Source organism: Montipora foliosa, chromosome 12 (assembly GCF_036669935.1).
Source record: "Montipora foliosa isolate CH-2021 chromosome 12, ASM3666993v2, whole genome shotgun sequence".
In the NCBI taxonomy this organism is placed as follows: domain Eukaryota; kingdom Metazoa; phylum Cnidaria; class Anthozoa; order Scleractinia; family Acroporidae; genus Montipora; species Montipora foliosa.
Genome location: NC_090880.1, coordinates 23,988,597 through 24,006,096, shown reverse-complemented (window position 1 = coordinate 24,006,096; position 17,500 = coordinate 23,988,597). Strand labels below are relative to the sequence as shown.

Sequence of the window (17,500 nt, the reverse complement as noted above, 5' to 3'; positions counted from 1 at the left end):
CAAACCCTCGACTGCGTCTTGGGTTTGCTTAGCTGTCTCTAATAATCGGGAAGGGCCTAACCTTATAACACAGGCATATTGTTTACACTCAAATCGTTTGATGTTCCATCGTTCCATGGAGTTTTGTTACTTTGGAAACACTCTAAAAGCAAGGCACATTCTTCTGAAGTGTTTTTATCTTCACATGCCATCTTTTGTTCTTCGTAAAAGTTTGGGAAGATTCGATCGCGGCATTGTTCTTGTTCCTACTCGTGTATGGTTCTTGATTAAAGCGTCGTTATTCGGATAAGATATTAAATGTATCCGTGGTAATCGAGCCATTGATATTTAATTTTCTCATGTGCTTCTTGATGTGATTTCTCTTTTATAGATTCAAAAAAGCATATGGTACTTTTCCTACCGTGCTCGTGCCAGCGGGCCCGTGCTCGGATAATTATTCCTTTGACGTTTTCTTCGTAAAACAGTTCCAAAGTATCTTAAGCAGAATTAAGAATATTTGCATTTCGGTCGTTAGGATCTGTTTCGAAAATAAACTTGGCTTTAGCGTGTTCTTCTTGAAGATTTTGTTCTCTTTAATTCATATCTCTCCTGTGCTCTTCTTTTCGAATGTTGAATTGTGCGTGCTCTTATATTGTATTTCAACCAGTCCCAAATGCTTCGACTGTCCGCTAACCAAATTGATGTCTCCTCTGTATATCATTAACATAGTCGTCGTCATTTAATAGAGACCATTTTCCAGAGACCAGGTCCTTTGATATCTTTAGAATCATTTACAAGTTCCAGGGAAATTGCGGCATGACCTGTTTTAATAGATGGAATTATATCTGTTGTTAACTAGATCATGTAAGGTATTTGAAATCAGCCAGTAATCCAAACGACAAAAAGCCTTTGGAGAATTTTGACTCCGTGTAAAAAAATTTCTTTCAGGGTTTTTGACTCTCTATATATCAACAAGATCGAGCTCCTCTTGTAGATTTTCAATTGTAGTTACAACAGATTTTCTCGGATTTAACAGACCTCCTTTCTTATCAAGGATTGGATTAGGAGGGCAGTTTAAATCTCCACCAATAAGAATGTTTTCTTCTTTGTCAATGTTATTTTTCGCAGGGTCGTCAGTAGATTGTTCAGAAAGTTAATGATATTTGTGTCTTTGTTGGGCGCATCAACATTAATCAAAACATACATTTTATTGTTAATCTCAGCTCTTAGTATGACATACCGTCTCAAGGGGTCAAGAATTTTGGAGTGGATTGTAGAACCAACACCCTTTTAACAAGAATTGCCACCCCGGCCACATGAATTGGAGCTGCCCTGAGCCATAATAATCTGTGAATTGCAATTTTGAAACAAGAATAAGGGGAAGTGAATATGACGATAAAGTTCAGCTGCTATGGTTTAAGGCTGACCACTGATAGGCGAACATCCGACTACCACGCTTGAGGTCGCGGGTTCGCTTCCCAGACAGACCAATCAGGGTCTTACTTTAACTAAAAAGGGAAAATTGTTGGTTTTGTAACTAACAATCGTATGTCTTCTTTGATGAAGAAGCGTACCTCCCGTGTCACAGCTCTTGCTAGGCTAACTGAAAAATCATGTTTGTTGTTGAACATGACATCATACTTATCCTTCAGGTAGGTGACGAGGCTAATCTGGACACAAACACATGATTACATAATTTCTGTTTAATTATAACAGCGTAGTATCATTTTACTTGTAAGTTAAAATGTTACTTCCAGTTTTACCTTTAAGTTACATAGCTAAAAGTGTTGATGGAACAAAATTTAGAGCTGCCAGCGGGACCACACTGTTACTTTCCCAAAACTGATACGTGTGTTGCATTATGGGATTGTCTCGGTAACCACGGTAACCACATGTTAGACTGCATCCTCGACCACAGACGTGTGCAAAACGAGAGAACAATGTCGATGCCCGATCTTCACTTACAAAGGAAATGCTAATTTGCAAAAGCTTTCACTGATTGTTAAATGTGGTATGTTTGGAGAGGGAAGTTGCTTTAGTCAGTTGCTTTAGGCCAATTAGCCGAGACAACAGGAGTCTACGTGTTCCAAGAGAGCTTACCGGCTGTTAAATTGATCACTAGGTCAGTACAACCATAGTGGTTTCCGTGGAAACGTTTAATACTGTTAAATCTGATCATGGAGATAGCGTGGAAGAAACCGTGAAGTCACAACGTGCGCGTCGCCTGCCAACGGTGTGGTCGCTTCGTGGTACAGACCACGCCTTTTACTGCGTCCCAACTCTAGCTAGCAAGCAAAACTTTCACACTTCTTAAAATGATACAAAAATTACATTCCCCTTTTGCCAGGGATGCTAATTTACTACAAGATTTATGCATAATAGGAGCACTTAAGAGCAATCACTGATCCCGATACAAGTGGACAGTAAAAGATTTACACCTGGTTACACAATTCACCTATCGTTAATTCCTATAACCTCAGTAAATGACAGGATTTGAAACACGCGAAGAAGTTTCCGCGATGGTTGCATTTTTATACGTTGTAGTGGGGCGAAATTAAAAGATGGTGACGATAATATTGAAGTGCTGTGAATTTTTCGCCGCTCGAGGAAATCCTTCGAAATTACGAGCTCGTGATTTTGAAGGGTTTTCCCGACCGGCGACATGCCACATTAATTAATCTATCCAGCTATGGAGACTATATCAGCTATTGAAACTAGAACTGTTTTAGTATCCACTGGAATTGTCTTAGAAGGCTTCAGCAAGCCCCACAAAACTAAAGACCCAGAATATTAGGATACAAAAGCGAGGATGCACGTTAATGCTAGCAGATCTTTTGCATGAGCCTCCAGGACAACTTAACATGCACTTTTTGGCGGAGCATCGAAAGACGCACCTTCCACCAGGGCAATCTTGCATGCATAGGTCTACATTTGATGGACAGGACATCTCGCACCCTCCTCCAGTACAGACTTGCGTGCATTCCATGGCATTTAATAAGCATGTCATGTTGCACCCTTCCTCTTTACAAACCTGCAGGCATATCTCTGCCTCACATCTTGCATTGCACCGGCCTCCTGCGCATCTTTGATCACACTGTTTTACATCCGACGAGCATGCAATGCTGCATCCTCCCCCAATGCAATCCTGCCAGAATATCTCGGAAACAGTATTGGCGACGCAGCCTCCCCCGGTGCAATTTTGGGTGCAATCTCTTACAGATGAGGTACAATTTAAACGGCACCCTCCCCCAAAGCAATCGTCATTGCATGTATTTAGACTGGTACATTCTCCACCAATACAGGATTGGTTATCACAAAATCTAGAACATTCAACGTCAAATAATACGCTTGCTAATAAAAGGGCGAATGTTACAAGATTTTCCATACTCGTTGAAGGCAACTGGAAGTCTCAAAACTCTAACAAAGAGAAAAAGAAATAAAAATAGGCAATTAACTCAGTAATAAGAATGCATTAACACAATCAATGAATCATTGGATGTCTTAAACACGAAGCCGCGCTATCAAAGAGGTCGCTTCAAGCTCTGCTTTTGTGCGAATTCATTCATTAAGCTCGACCGGATAATTCTGAAAAAAAAAAAAAAAGATCTAAGACTAACCTCACTTACAACTTGTATTTCTGAGGTTGCCGAAGAGTTTATGGTGTGTGATTACATTTAGCCTGCTGTACTCGAGAATCTCGACACGAACCAATATGGCACCGTGCCAAAGTCGTCAACCACGGTTGCTTTGCTGGTTATACGTAACACTTGGACAAAGGGTATAGATGGGAACAGTGCTATTATAATAGCTGTTACCATTGTAAAGCTTTTGACCTAATTGACCATGATATCCTGAATTGTGTTTTGTTAAATGTACCAATGAAGTAGTATAATTAATTGGATTATTGATTTGTTGTCTGACAGAGAGTCACTGAGGGATGCGAAAAAGTGTAGGGATCAGTTCCCTAAGGCGTCGCTCAGGGGACTAAATTAGGGCCCTTGCTTTTTTTGGTCACGATTAATGATATAGCTGTCTAAAATGCACACTTATGAAAATACATAGATGACACTACCATCTCCGAAACGTTTGCGAATGGGGAGTTTATCAAGGTGCAAATGCTGCAGAAAGAGGTATTTAGTGGTCACTAGAAACCAGAGTTCAGTTAAACACCGAGAACTGCTAAGAAATGCGAATTTCATTTACTAGGTCGCTGCAGGATTTTGAGCCCATTGTCATTAATGGCAATGCTCAGCTTTAGAGGTGGTAGACAGTGTAAAGCTACTAGGGCGCTTATATTTCCAATTCTTTGATCGCACATGACGTCACGGCGGCCATGTTGGTGAAAAGAACAATAGAGAAAAAATTTGATTCTATTATTATGCAAATCTTGAGCTACATTTTTCTAATGTTTTTGCACCAAGATGGCCGTCTTATCACGTGAGTGCAATCAAAGAACAACTTGACCTGGAACATCCATATTAATGAAACAATTAAGAAGGCCTCCATGAGGTTGTATTTCCTTAGTACAACTAAAGAGAGCTAAAGTTGCACTCGGGGATTTAGGGCTGTTCTATTCTATTATACTTATAACAGATCAATAATGGAATATCCAGCACTATTCTTCCACTATACTTTGCCTAAATATTAATGCAAGAATTAGAACGTGAGAGAGAGAGAACAGTGTTTATTATTTGCCCTAGTCATAGCTACCATGATGCTCTCGATATTATGAATTGAATGTAATTGGCAACCCATGATGATGCAATATGTAAGACACTTTTTGCCACAATTGTAAACGACAACAATGATCGCCTTTACAAGTTTGCCTGTGCCGGGGAGACAATAGAAGTAGTAGTCGTAGTAGTAGTAGTAGTAGTAGTAGTAGTAGTAGTAGTAGTAGTAGTAGTAGTCTGAGTAGTAGTAGTAGTAGTAGTAGTAGTAGTAGTAGTAGTAGTAGTAGTAGTAGTAGTAGTAGTAGTAGTAGTAGTAGTAGTAGTCTGAGTAGTAGTAGTAGTAGTAGTAGTAGTAGTAGTAGCAGTAGTAGTAGTAGTAGTAGTAGTGGTAGTGGTAGTGGTAGTGGTAGTGGTAGTGGTAGTAGTAGTGGTAGTCGTAGTAGTAGTGGTAGTGGTAGTGGTAGCGGTAGTAGTAGTTGCTATATGCGAGCGCCAGCGAACAGACAGACTAAAATATCGAATTGCTCGAAATCTCGAAAACAATATTTGCTTCTAATAACCAGGGAAAAGCTTTGTTAAAGTGTGTTTGCATCAGACACGTGTACGATGCATGGTATGGAGTTACAGATCAAAGTTAATTTATTCGCGGAATTACTTGGCAAATGTTACATTGTAATCCGTGTCAAACAGCAATTTATTTGTTGGCGATATTTCGAAGGGAAGCCAATGTGCTTTAATTTGTGAGTCTTTCAGCTTTGCTGTGCGAAAGGTGGTTGTGCCTCGTGTCACGGTGGACAACAGATACTGATAGAAGGAAACGACATGTATTTGAAATCTTTCAGTGAACAACAAACTATACCAGATGCTGAGACACTGCAATTAATCTACCAGATCACGGGCTTTGCTCTAGAACAACGCCTACATTGTATAATGCCATCGTAAAATTAAACGTGACATTTTATAAATATAACATAAACTTGTAAAATAATTTTGATTGACATGTAACGAGTAATATGACATGTATTTAAACATCATAAAAACACCTTGAAAAAAAAGTAATGTAATTCCTCTGTTTGTAGCTGTCAAACGAAATCACACATTGAGACTGTTTTCCAAGTACAATAGTTTGTACCCTTGACTTGACTCGACGGATTTGCTCTCATAAGATATCATCATATTTGTGCTATCCAAATTGACTTCCAAAGTTAGAAGATTTTTGCAATGTTAATTATCCTTGCACTTTCAAGCCTTTAGGCCACAATAATCAATGCGCTATTGACCATCAAAGTCGAAGAAACAACCTGGAGGCAAAAGCGCTACTTGTAAAATTTCCAAAGTACAAACAATTTTTTTAAAAATGTTGCTGAAGGATTGTCAAGTGTGCCACTCTTTCTCAAATTGTCGGAGATTGGTTATTATATGCAGAGCACTTTTCATGTTTTGTGCTGACTTCTTGGCGGAGCGGTAAGATTGGAATACATTTATGCTAATGAGGCAAAATTGGAGTAAGCGTTTCAGTTGCAATAGACCGTTTTACCGATCGATACGGCGGCCATTTTGATTTCTATTGTTTCGAATAGCTATTATGGGATACCCAGGGGGCAAATACATATTAATTTGCCCCCTGAGCATCCCATAATGTCTTCTGAAACAATAGAAATCTAAATGGCCGCCGTATCTGCAAAAAGGTCTATTGCGAATTACCTTCTCGTTACTTTATTATATTTATGATGATGAATTTCAAGTGAAAGCAATGGATTAAAGTGCAAAGCATAAGTCTCAAATCCTTCATAGTTGATCAACCAACAAACGCATTAGCTTGTCATTGTTCATGAACCTCTCTCTCCTTTTTGTGGAGTTGGGTTTAATTTCAAGTTTGACCAGCCCTGAAACTAATGTTTTACGAATCAGCTTGTTGACAGACAAACCCTGATATTGAATCTTCTAGAAATCCGATTGCCGTTAGCATGACAACAAAAAAGTTCATTGTTTTATATTACAACTGCGTTAAGCAGCCTTAGTTAATTCATTCATTCATTTCACTTTCAGTTTTGGTTCACCAAGAACAAATCCACCACTAAGGGATGTAACCTCTCATAAAGTAGTGCTTCTTATAGCGAGCGCGAATCGAAGTTGCCTCTCCAAAATGCAGAATGAGAGTGAACTTTGAACAGAGAATACACTAAAAACAAATTAAAGGAAGATTTGATTATATATTACTTGATTGCAACCATATAGGGTTGTAGGGTTTAATACTAGCAGAATAACAGCAATAACAAGAACGGAATAGAAGCATGACCACACTCGCAGAAATAATTCGGTCATAAAGACAATTAAAGGGTTACATTTAATCCCTCTATTCTGTGAAACATTTTTTGGAATATTGGATAAATGTTATGATCATGTTTTAATCTAAGCCTTACCTTAACAATGTTTTTCCCTGATAACTAAATTACTGTAATTATCATGCTTTCGACGATTTTGCAATGCTGTATTGTTATACTCATGCAAATAAAGTTTACTGTTGTTGTTGTTGAGTCAGACGGACATCATGGGCGAGATTTAGTTCATGAAATGCGACTTAAACATGAATTTAGTTCATGAAGTGAGACTGTCATATATTCTATATCATAACGAGCTTTACTGAAGTTCTGCACAATATTTGGCGAGTTGTCAACCTATATTTTCTTCACTTTGAAACCAACTATAGCAAACGTTTAATCCATTTACTAAACACATCACCGCCCATATTTGGGTATTTTTGTGCATAGCTTTTTTCGCTACTGCGATGTGGCAATGCGTTCCCACGGAGTTGATGCGCCGAATATCGAGGCATCAGTAAAACTTACCTTTGATCACTTTTATACCCTGAAGTCTAGAGGCTTGTGGTCAATGGGCTGTATGTTGTATCAAAGGACTTGTTGTCACCGAGAATGGATGATGTTGAAGTGATGGCGGAGAGTTTTGAAACGTGAGTGGGAGGGGTGTTATCGCAGGACGAACCAAGGGCAGTACCCTCACTCAAATTTCCCAAATTGCCCTTTGTGTAGCTCGTTGGCACAAGCAAACCTCTGTTGGATTTTATCAATATCTAGTGTTTCCGTAATCGATTTGTCATCTTTAGAAAATCCAGCAAGCATAATTGGCAACTAGAACACAAGTCGGAGTCGTTTTAAAAGGCCCTACAACATACTTTCTCTAAGGTTGATGAATTGACTGGTGAAAAGACCGCGGACTGAATATTTAGCCAAACCATTTTTTTATGCGGCGCTAACACTTTTTATGCGGCACTAGCCCAATTTTAATTAGGCCGCCTCCCTGCCGCACCTGCTCCGTCGCCTTTCTGTTGAAGCTTGATGCGGTATGATCCTATGGCATTCGACCCTAAAGCACAGAGAAAATTTACTCGATTATTCTTAAGACTTGGATACACAATCTTTCCTATTATGTGACATTCGGCCGAGAATCACGATCCTCTCATAGATTTTCTGACGGGGAGTTGAGCCAATATAACGGGGTAAAGACGTCTCACTTTTCAGGCCGATGATTGGGTGAAAATTTGAATTTGACATGGTTTGCGAGGTATAAACTCCGGCATCATCATTAATTCAGTTCGCGTTCCATTATAACTATTTTCGATATTTTGACATCTACACTTATCTTATCCTCTTGACATGTATGGAAATCTTTTTAACAAGCAATATGTTTACTTTCCACAATGTTCTGCATTTTCAAAAGTGTGTAAAGTTGAGTGTTGACATTATCGCTGACTTTGACTGTTGGGAATTGAATTGTCGATCTGGCAAGATCTGAAATATGTTCTCGTATTGGGCTCCGCCGTCGCTTCGTGCCCAATGCAAAAATTATGTTCAGTCCCAACTAGCCGCCAATATAACGAAAGAGTTTTGCAAGCAAGCAACCGTGGACAATACTTCTGTCGGTGTAGTTATATAATATATATATATGAATTTTATTTTTGAATCAACAAGGCTGGAAATCCAACGATATAGTCCCAAGCTAGTAGGATCCGAAGGATACACAACGCTTTGCTAGAAATATTGAGTAATTGCCGCCAGCAATTGCTTTTCATTTAATGGATCTGCTAGTAGTTCGCTGTCGCTATTTGTACACTCAAATTATATATATATACGCTGTGAAGTTGTCTTTCTTCTAAACGTTATATATATATATATATATATAGTTAAGTGTACGTAAGGAAAAGCGACGAAGAGACAAACTCTTGACTGTTCTGGACGAAGTTTAATACGACGTTTCGGCCGTTCGGCCTTCTTCAGGTTAAAAATTAAAAACTAAACAAACTATTTACAATGAGTGCAAATCACAAAAACAGCAGCTTATATATACAGAGCAGAAATATTGAAATTAAGGAAACGAAACAAAACAAAGGTCAAAGCTACAAGGTGACATGGATTTGACAATCAAAGACAAATAAAGAACTATAACAAAGGTCTAAACTCCAAGGTGACATAGATTTAACAATCAAAAACAAATAAAGAACTATAGGTGACATATCGATAAAAATGCATCGTCTCAATTGTAGTAATTAATGCGGTGTTTCGATATAGACTCCCGCCTTTTATTAAGACCATGAGGATTAAGGGTAAATAATTGCGCAGTCCAATAGGCCTCCCTAGTTTCAAAGTTCAGCTACTGCTCGTCATTATTCCATTCAACAAAAACTTTCTTGTTCATCGCAAAATGTTATTTATTTGGCCACTTGTGCCAAATGCAACCTGCAATATGTGGGCTCCACCTCGACTGAATTTAAAGTAAGATTCCGTAACCACAAGTCGAACATGCTGAAGAACAAAAGAATTTGTGAATTGGCTCTGAACATGAAATTTCACAAATCAATTTCATCATTATCGAACAAATTAGGTCTTTTGAAAATTCTTTACATCTTGAACAATTGTTACTCACTAGGGAGGCCTATTGGACTGCGCAATTATTTACCCTTAATCCTCATGGTCTTAATAAAAGGAAGGCGGAAGTCTAGATCGAAACACCGCATTAATTACTACAACTGAGTAGTTGTGAGTTGACATTTTCCCAATACGATGCATTTTTATCGATATGTCACCTATAGTTCTTTATTTGTTTTTGATTGTTAAATCTATGTCACCTTGGAGTTTAGACCTTTGTTATAGTTCTTTATTTGTCTTTGATTGTCAAATCCATGTCACCTTGTAGCTTTGACCTTTGTTTTGTTTCGTTTCCTTAATTTCAATATTTCTGCTCTGTATATATAAGCTGCTGTTTTTGTGATTTGCACTCATTGTAAATAGTTTGTTTAGTTTTTAATTTTTAACCTGAAGAAGGCCGAACGGCCGAAACGTCGTATTAAACTTCGTCCAGAACAGTCAAGAGTTTGTCTCTTCGTCGCTTTTCCTTACGTACACTTAACTACAAATTCGCGTCGAGACATTGTATCCTGTGGATCCTCTAACTGGGAGTTCATCGTTAAGTCAACCAACCGTACACTGCTTTTATATATATATATATACATAGAAGAAAGCCAATGTAAACTCTCATTATACCTGAAGAAGACTTGTTTGGCCAGACGAAACATGATACAGATAGTACATTACTAAATCAAATCTACGTTGTATCGGCGCTTAAAATATTTAATATAATTCGGTATTTGCGACTCAAAATCGCTATTAGTTTATAAACTAAACATTTATAGCTCTATCATTCACTTCATTGTCCACCCATGATCAAAGTTGGTTAAACTATCAAAGAACGTTGCTTTTGTGAGGCGAACGTACTTAAAATTCTGTGCGGAGTCGCAGTGACATGCTGCAGACTTACTAAATTAAAGCGCGTTGGGCGTGACTCATGTCCAGAGCCCTCGCAAGGATCTTTGGCGCCGAAAAAACTTTCACTTTTTAAAGTGCAAATTGGTGATATTTCTTTCGATGTTGCGGAGAGGGGTGCGCAAACTGTTCTCAGGGCTAATATGTATTCATTACATTTTCGAACAGAAATATTATTGCGTTTCCAGCTTTCTGATTGGTTCATTCAATCTCGGTTATCGGCTCATATACCTAATATGGAAACTGGTTGCGTCGAGTTTTGCCAAGCTGGAAACTGATTGGCTTTGACTTCCAAGAATCCAAGCGTTCAGAATTAAATGAAAATTTTATAAAACAATTATTCCAATAGCACTTGTTGGATATGAGATTGGTCATGGTCAACTCGGCGCTACGCGGCTCATTGGCTATTTATCGTCTCATATCCTATAAGCGCAAATGGAATAATTGTTAAGCATTTCGTGGGATCATCATGCATAGTATTCGTGATTGAGCTAGCAAGGGTAGACCCAAATGGCCAATTTGATTGATTTCAGTTAAATATTGGTCTTTGCAAAACACACTGTAATCTGAGTCTCCATAGTATGTTCTTTGCTTATTCTTAGACGTTGATGCGTTACAGATACAGAAAACAGGCCGGTGGTCAGTTATATCAGTTAAGCCAATCCCAGGAACATTATTCTGAATTGAAACATTAGTGATCAATTATATTGAGGTGGAAGTATGGTCTGTGAGCCTATTCGGTTTAGCAATGAAGGGGCGGAAATTATTAGAATACAACATATCAAGATATGAAGATAGTCCTCAGTGTATGCGTACGTTGTCGTCAAAACCTCAAATTTGGTAATTTCACGTCGTTGTCATAAACTTAAGAGAACAGCAAGAAAATATGTTAAAATACGTGTCGCACTTGCAGCACGATATTTTTTCCTCTTTTAAACCAATGATATCATTGTTTTGTGGCGTTGGCGTTGTCGTAGATATCGTCGTTCCTTAAACTCTCTATTGCTTCGTATTTAACGGTTAAAGGATCGATATTTGAGGTACCAGTGATGGGTGACGGATGTTTCCAATTTTCTCTGATAAATGGCACAGGGCCACTACTTTTAACCTCACAAATTGCCCTCATGGCATTATCTTTTCACAGATCACCTCGTTTTGCGTCATTGTAACAGGTGATTTTCCCGTTACGTTATTGTTGCCATGTTGGTAGCCTGTGTAGCTGACGGTTATGTTGTTGAGCGGCGGAGCCGCAAGAAGGCTGAGGCGGGGAGGAACGTTTTCCTCCACCATAGCCTTCTTGTGGTTTCGCCGCTCGAATCTCACGCTATCTGCAACAACAGAACGGCCAGCTAAGAAGGGTACCAGTAGTCGCAAAAGATCTATGATTAGCATCTTCTGTTTGTCCACCAGCATTTCTACATTGCGGTATCGCCTCTGCGATCTCAAGAGATTGGTTGGAAACCACCTATACCTGAAGAGAACAAACTGTTGAAACAATCAAAGGGGAAAGTGAATATGACGATGAAGTTCAGCTGCTATGGTTTAAGGTTGACCACTGATGGGCGAACATCGGACTACCACGCTGGAGGGCGAGGGCTTACTTTAACTAAAAAGGGAAAATTATTGGTTTTATAACTAACAATGGCAATTCTTCTTTGATGGAGAAGCGTACGTCCCGTGTCACAGGTCTTGCTAGGCTGGCTGGTTGTTGAGCTTGACATCATACTTATCCTGCAGGTAGCCATAGGTGACGAGGCTAATCTGGACGCAAACACATGATTACATAATTTCTGTTTAACAGCATAGTATAATTATGCCTAACTTATCTTTAAATTACATCGCTAAAAGTGTTGATAGAGAAAAATTTAGAGCTGTCAATGGGACCACACCTTTACTTCCCCAAAACTGATACGTGTGTTGCATTATGGGATTGTTTCGGTAGCCACGGTAACCACGTGTTGGAATTCATCCTCGACCACAGACGGGTGCAAATCGAGAGAACAATGTCGATGCACGACCTCCACTTACAAAGGAAATACTAAGTTGCAAAAGCTTTCACTGATTGTTGAATATGATATTTTTGGAGAGGGAAATTGCTTTAGGCTAGTAGCCGAGACAACAGGAGTCTACGAGTTCCAAGAGAGCTTACCTGCTGTTAAATTGATCACTGGGTCAGTTCAACCGTAGTGGTTTCCGTGGAAACGTTCTATACTTTTCTAATCTGACCATGGAGAGAGTAAAAGAAACCGTGAAGTCTCAAGTGAACGTGCACGTCGCCTGCCAACGGTGTGGTCACCTCGTGGTACAGACAACGCCCTTTACTGCGTCCCAACTTTAGCTAACAAGCAAAACTTTCAAACTTCTTAAAATGCTACGAAAAGACTTAAAAATGGTTTCTTAGTATCACGATGCCCTTAACTACATCCCCTTTTTGCCAGGGATGCTAATTCACTCAAAGGTTTTTACATGACTTTAGCACTTCCGAGCAATGTTCATTCCGATACAAGTGGACAGTAGAAGATTTACGCCTGGTTACACAATTCACCTATCGTTATTTCCTATAACCTCAGTAGATGATTTGAAACACGGGACGGAGTCTCTGCGATAGTTGCATTTTTAGACGTTCTAGTAGCGCGAAATTAAAAAATGGTGATGATATTATTATAGTGCTGTGAAATTTTCGCCTCTCGTGATTTCGATGGGTTTTTCTCTGTCTCAGCTTGCATATTCTTACATGCCACATTAATCTATTTATTTATGTATTTATTATTTATTTAATCAATTTGCCAACAAAGGCAGGCGGCAACACAATAGAAGGTGTACCTCCTACAAGGTGTATCACCCACCCAACCCAACCCACACAATGCACATAAAAACTAACTGTACCAATCCCTCCCCGCTGGTAATTTCTAAAAAAAAAAAAATTAATAAGAACATCTAACTAAATTATTAATCCTACGACATTTACAGCAGACAAGTTTGAAAGTACGAGCGACATCAGCATCGAATACAACACGTAATCTAGTGAAGTAGAATGAATATAAGTTTCCTTCCTTAATCTAACCTATCTATTCTATCCAGCTATGCAGACTTTATCAACTACTGAAACTAGAACTGTTTTAGTATCCACTGGAATTGTCTTAGAAGGCTTCAAAAACTCCGACAAAACCAAAGACCCAGAATACTTGGATACAAAAGCCAGCATGTAGGTTAATGCCAGCAGATCTTTTGCATGAGCCTCCAGGACATTTTAACGTGCACTTTTTGGCGGAGCATCGAAAGACGCACCCTCCCCCAAGGCAATTTTGAGTGCATTGGTCTACATTTGATGCACAGGACATTTCGCACCTTCCTCCAGGACAATCTTGGATGCATTCCTTTCCACTTGATAAGCATGCCATGTTGCACTTTCCCCCAGAACAATCCTGCTGGCATTTCTCGGCATCACATTCTGAATTGCACTTGCCTCCTGCGCAACTTTGATCGCATTGTTTTGCATTTGACGAACATGCAATATTGCATTTTCCCCCAGTACAATCCTGGTCGAACATCTCGGAATTGATATTGGCGATGCAGCCTCCCCCGGTGCAATCTTGGGTGCACTTCCCTACAGGGGAGTTACATTCCAAATGGCACCCTCCTGTAGAACAATCTTGGATACATTTCTTTCCACTTGATAAGCATGTCATGTTGCACGCTTTTCCTATGCTGCACTCCTGCTGGCATTTCTCGGCATCACATGTTGAATTGCACCCGCCTCTAGTGCAACTTTGATTGCACTGTTTTGCATTTGACGAGCATGCAATACTGCATCTTCCCCAGGCGCAATCCTGATGGAATATCTCGGAATTACTAGTGGCGTTGCAACCTCCCCAGGAGCAATCTTGGGTGCACTTCCCTACAGGGGAGTTACATTCCAAATGGCACCCTCCTGTAGAACAATCTTGGATACATTCCTTTCCACTTGATAAGCATGTCATGTTGCACCCTTCTCCTGTGATGCACTCCTGCTGGCATTTCTCGGCATCACATGTTGAATTGCACCCGCCTCTTGAGCAACTTTGATTGCACTGTTTTGCATTTGACGAGCATGCAATACTGCATCCTCCCCAGGCGCAATCCTGATTGAATATCTCGGAATCACTATTGGCGTTGCAACCTCCCCAGGAGCAATCTTGGGTGCACTTCCCTACAGGGGAGTTACATTCCAAATGGCACCCTCCTGCAGAACAATCTTGGATACATTCCTTTCCACTTGATAAGCATGTCATGTTGCACCCTTCTCTTGTGCTGCACTCCTGCTGGCATTTCTCGGCATCACATGTTGAATTGCACCCGCCTCCTGAGCAACTTTGATTGCACTGTTTTGCATTTGACGAGCATGCAATACTGCATCCTCCCCAGGCGCAATCCTGATTGAATATCTCGGAATCACTTTTGGCGATGCAGCCTCCCCATATGCAATCTTGGGTGCACTCCCTTACAGATGAGGTACATTCCAAATTGCACCCTCCCCGAATGCAATCGTCATTGCATCTATTGAGACTGGTACATTCTCCACCAATACAGGATTGGTTACCACAGGCTCCTGAACATTCAACGACAAATATGCTTGCTAATAACAGCGCGGATGCTACAAGATTTTCCATACTCGCTGAAGGCAACTGGAAGCCTCAAAACTCTAACGAAGAGAAAAAGAAATAACAGTAGGCAATAAACTCATTAACTAGTTTACCTAAATGACAGAAATGCTGCCGAGGGGAAGGGATCGGAGATGTTCAGTTATAAAGGCGGTAATTTAACGACAGTTCGTACATGGAATTGAAGGGACATTGTAATACATCTTGAACAGGGACGGTACAAGACGTGAACCCCAAACTGGACCCCAAACTGGACCTCCTCGACAGAAAAAAGGAAACAATTGATGGTTTTTCACATTGACATCATTAAATTCTAAAATAAAAATCGCAAGGTCTTCTGAATTTTTATCTAAAGGAGGTAGAAATAAATCTTTTTTCAAGTTTCCAGTTCCGTGACGTCTTTCTTTTCGAAAATTCAGCAATTTGAATTTCCGAATTGTCACTATGCGTGACCCCATGATACGAAGCTATTTGGTTGAAAAAGAGATGTCTAACCCTATGAAGCTCAGTAGTTTCAATCTTTCAAGTATATAAGGAGATCTGTTCGTACACATGCATTTTATTTCATGAGCGAAAAGTAAACGCTTTCATTGCAAAGTGAATTCCAGTTGTTTTTGTTGGTTACCAGCCGCCATATTTTTGGACCACATGGCGTCTTCATACTAGGCTTTTATAGATTGTGCTAGCATAATTGCTGGCATAATTTGAGGAAATTAGCATAATTTTCGCTGATTTTTAAAAAGTAGCACTGCTAGCATAATCGGTATGTATTGATAAGCCTGAGACCATTTTTGTTCAATGTTTTAGCCGCATTCGTGGTTTCAGTGGTATCAGAGAGAGAGCTTTCTTAGAAGGCTGGCAGTCTGGCACGAGATGACGGGACCGGAAGTTGCCAAATCGTGTTGGTCACAGTACCTCTCATTTGCAAATTTGCCAAACGGCTTCAGCCACACCACCCGATAACTTGCAGCTAGAGACCATACCAGAACCAGCAAACATAGCCAGACACCTTTGCCTTAAGACAAAGAAAGCAAAATACAATGGAAGAGCAGCTTATGACGCCGAAAAAGTATTGCTACACGATCGTGATACGTTTTTGGGCTTGCTTCGCTCATTTTTCAAAAGGAATAATTTCAGTAAGAACAAGTAAGTTACAGTTCTCTTTCAAGCTGTCGCAAGTACATACTGCATCCCCACCCCATGGAAGCGCGCAATAGTTACTGCCTTACATAAGAAAGGTCCACTCAATGATGCATGCAATTATAGACCTATTTCTCTTACTTGCATTTTATGTAAGGTATTTGAGAAATTACTTTATAGACATGCTTGCTATCACAATGAATACAACCACGCTATTTGCTGATGATTCAAAGCTAATAGCAAACGCACGATCACCTGAAACCATTCAGTCAGACTTACACTGCTTATCAAATGAATCAAAGTGCAACGTTTTGCATATTGGTAAAGACAACCCTAAGAATAACTACATGACGGTCCATACACCCTTGCAAGTGCTTGAAAAGGAAAGAGATCTGGGAGTGGTTGTTTCAGCTGGTGATACCCTTTGTTGGGAGGACCAATTACGAGGAATGATTGGAAAAGCAAAACAAATGACGTAATGGCTCGTTAGGAATGTTGTATCTAGGAAACCAGAAGTGCTGATACCATTTTACACAGCTTTTGTCAGACCCCATTTGGAATACGCAGTGCAGGTGTGGGCCCCAACCACAAGACATGGAAACTTGGGTATTATAATGAAAATTGAGGACTTCCAAAGACAGTTTACGAGGATAATTGAGGGCATGGGCCTACTCCCTTATCGTCAAAGGTTACAGCATCTCAAATTAACGACTTTACTGGAACCTCGAATGCGTGGTGACTTAATCTAGACTTTCAAAATAATCAACGGTTTTGTGGACTATGGTCAATTTTTAAAAGTTTTTTTAAACTTTTTTAATTTTTTAAACAATTTTTAAAATGGAAACTAGTGAGCAGCACACAGCAACTGATCTTGTTAACTTTGTTTATTATCCGACCGGTTTGGTCTGATTAAACAGACTTCATCAGGGATTCTAACAAGATGTCTAAAGGGAACTAGTTTTATAGATTGAGTTAAAGTACAAAGCACGTTCCACTAAGCAAAACACTTACGAGAAATACGAGTAGGACATAACGCAAATCCTGCCAGTAGAAAAGGTGTAAAGTTTATTTTAATTTTGGGGCTCACGATTTAACGTTAAATGAATGAAGTCTGTTTGATCAGACAAAACCGGTCGGATAATAAACAAAGTTAACAAGATCAGTTGCTGTGTGCTGCTCACTAGTTTCCATTTAAAAAATTATAAAAAGCGACCCTAAGATTTCGTTTCCA

At 39.6% G+C, this 17,500-nt stretch overlaps 2 protein-coding genes across 4 annotated transcripts in view; both read right to left on the bottom strand.

Moving 5' to 3' along the window:
* LOC137979256 (symplekin-like) overlaps nucleotides 1-17,500 on the bottom strand; it is a 203,657-nt gene that overhangs the window by 93,443 nt on the left and 92,714 nt on the right. The gene's annotated exons all lie outside the window — the stretch shown is intronic.
* Nucleotides 12,277-17,500, bottom strand: part of LOC137980065 (keratin-associated protein 5-4-like) — a 15,923-nt gene continuing 10,699 nt past the window's right edge. For all 3 annotated transcript variants that reach the window (XM_068827413.1, XM_068827412.1, XM_068827414.1), the window contains one exon: nucleotides 12,277-15,170. In XM_068827413.1, the coding sequence (XP_068683514.1) occupies nucleotides 13,630-15,138 (1,509 nt within the window). In that variant the 5' untranslated portion in view covers nucleotides 15,139-15,170 and the 3' untranslated portion in view covers nucleotides 12,277-13,629. The remainder of the gene's footprint in view (nucleotides 15,171-17,500) is intronic.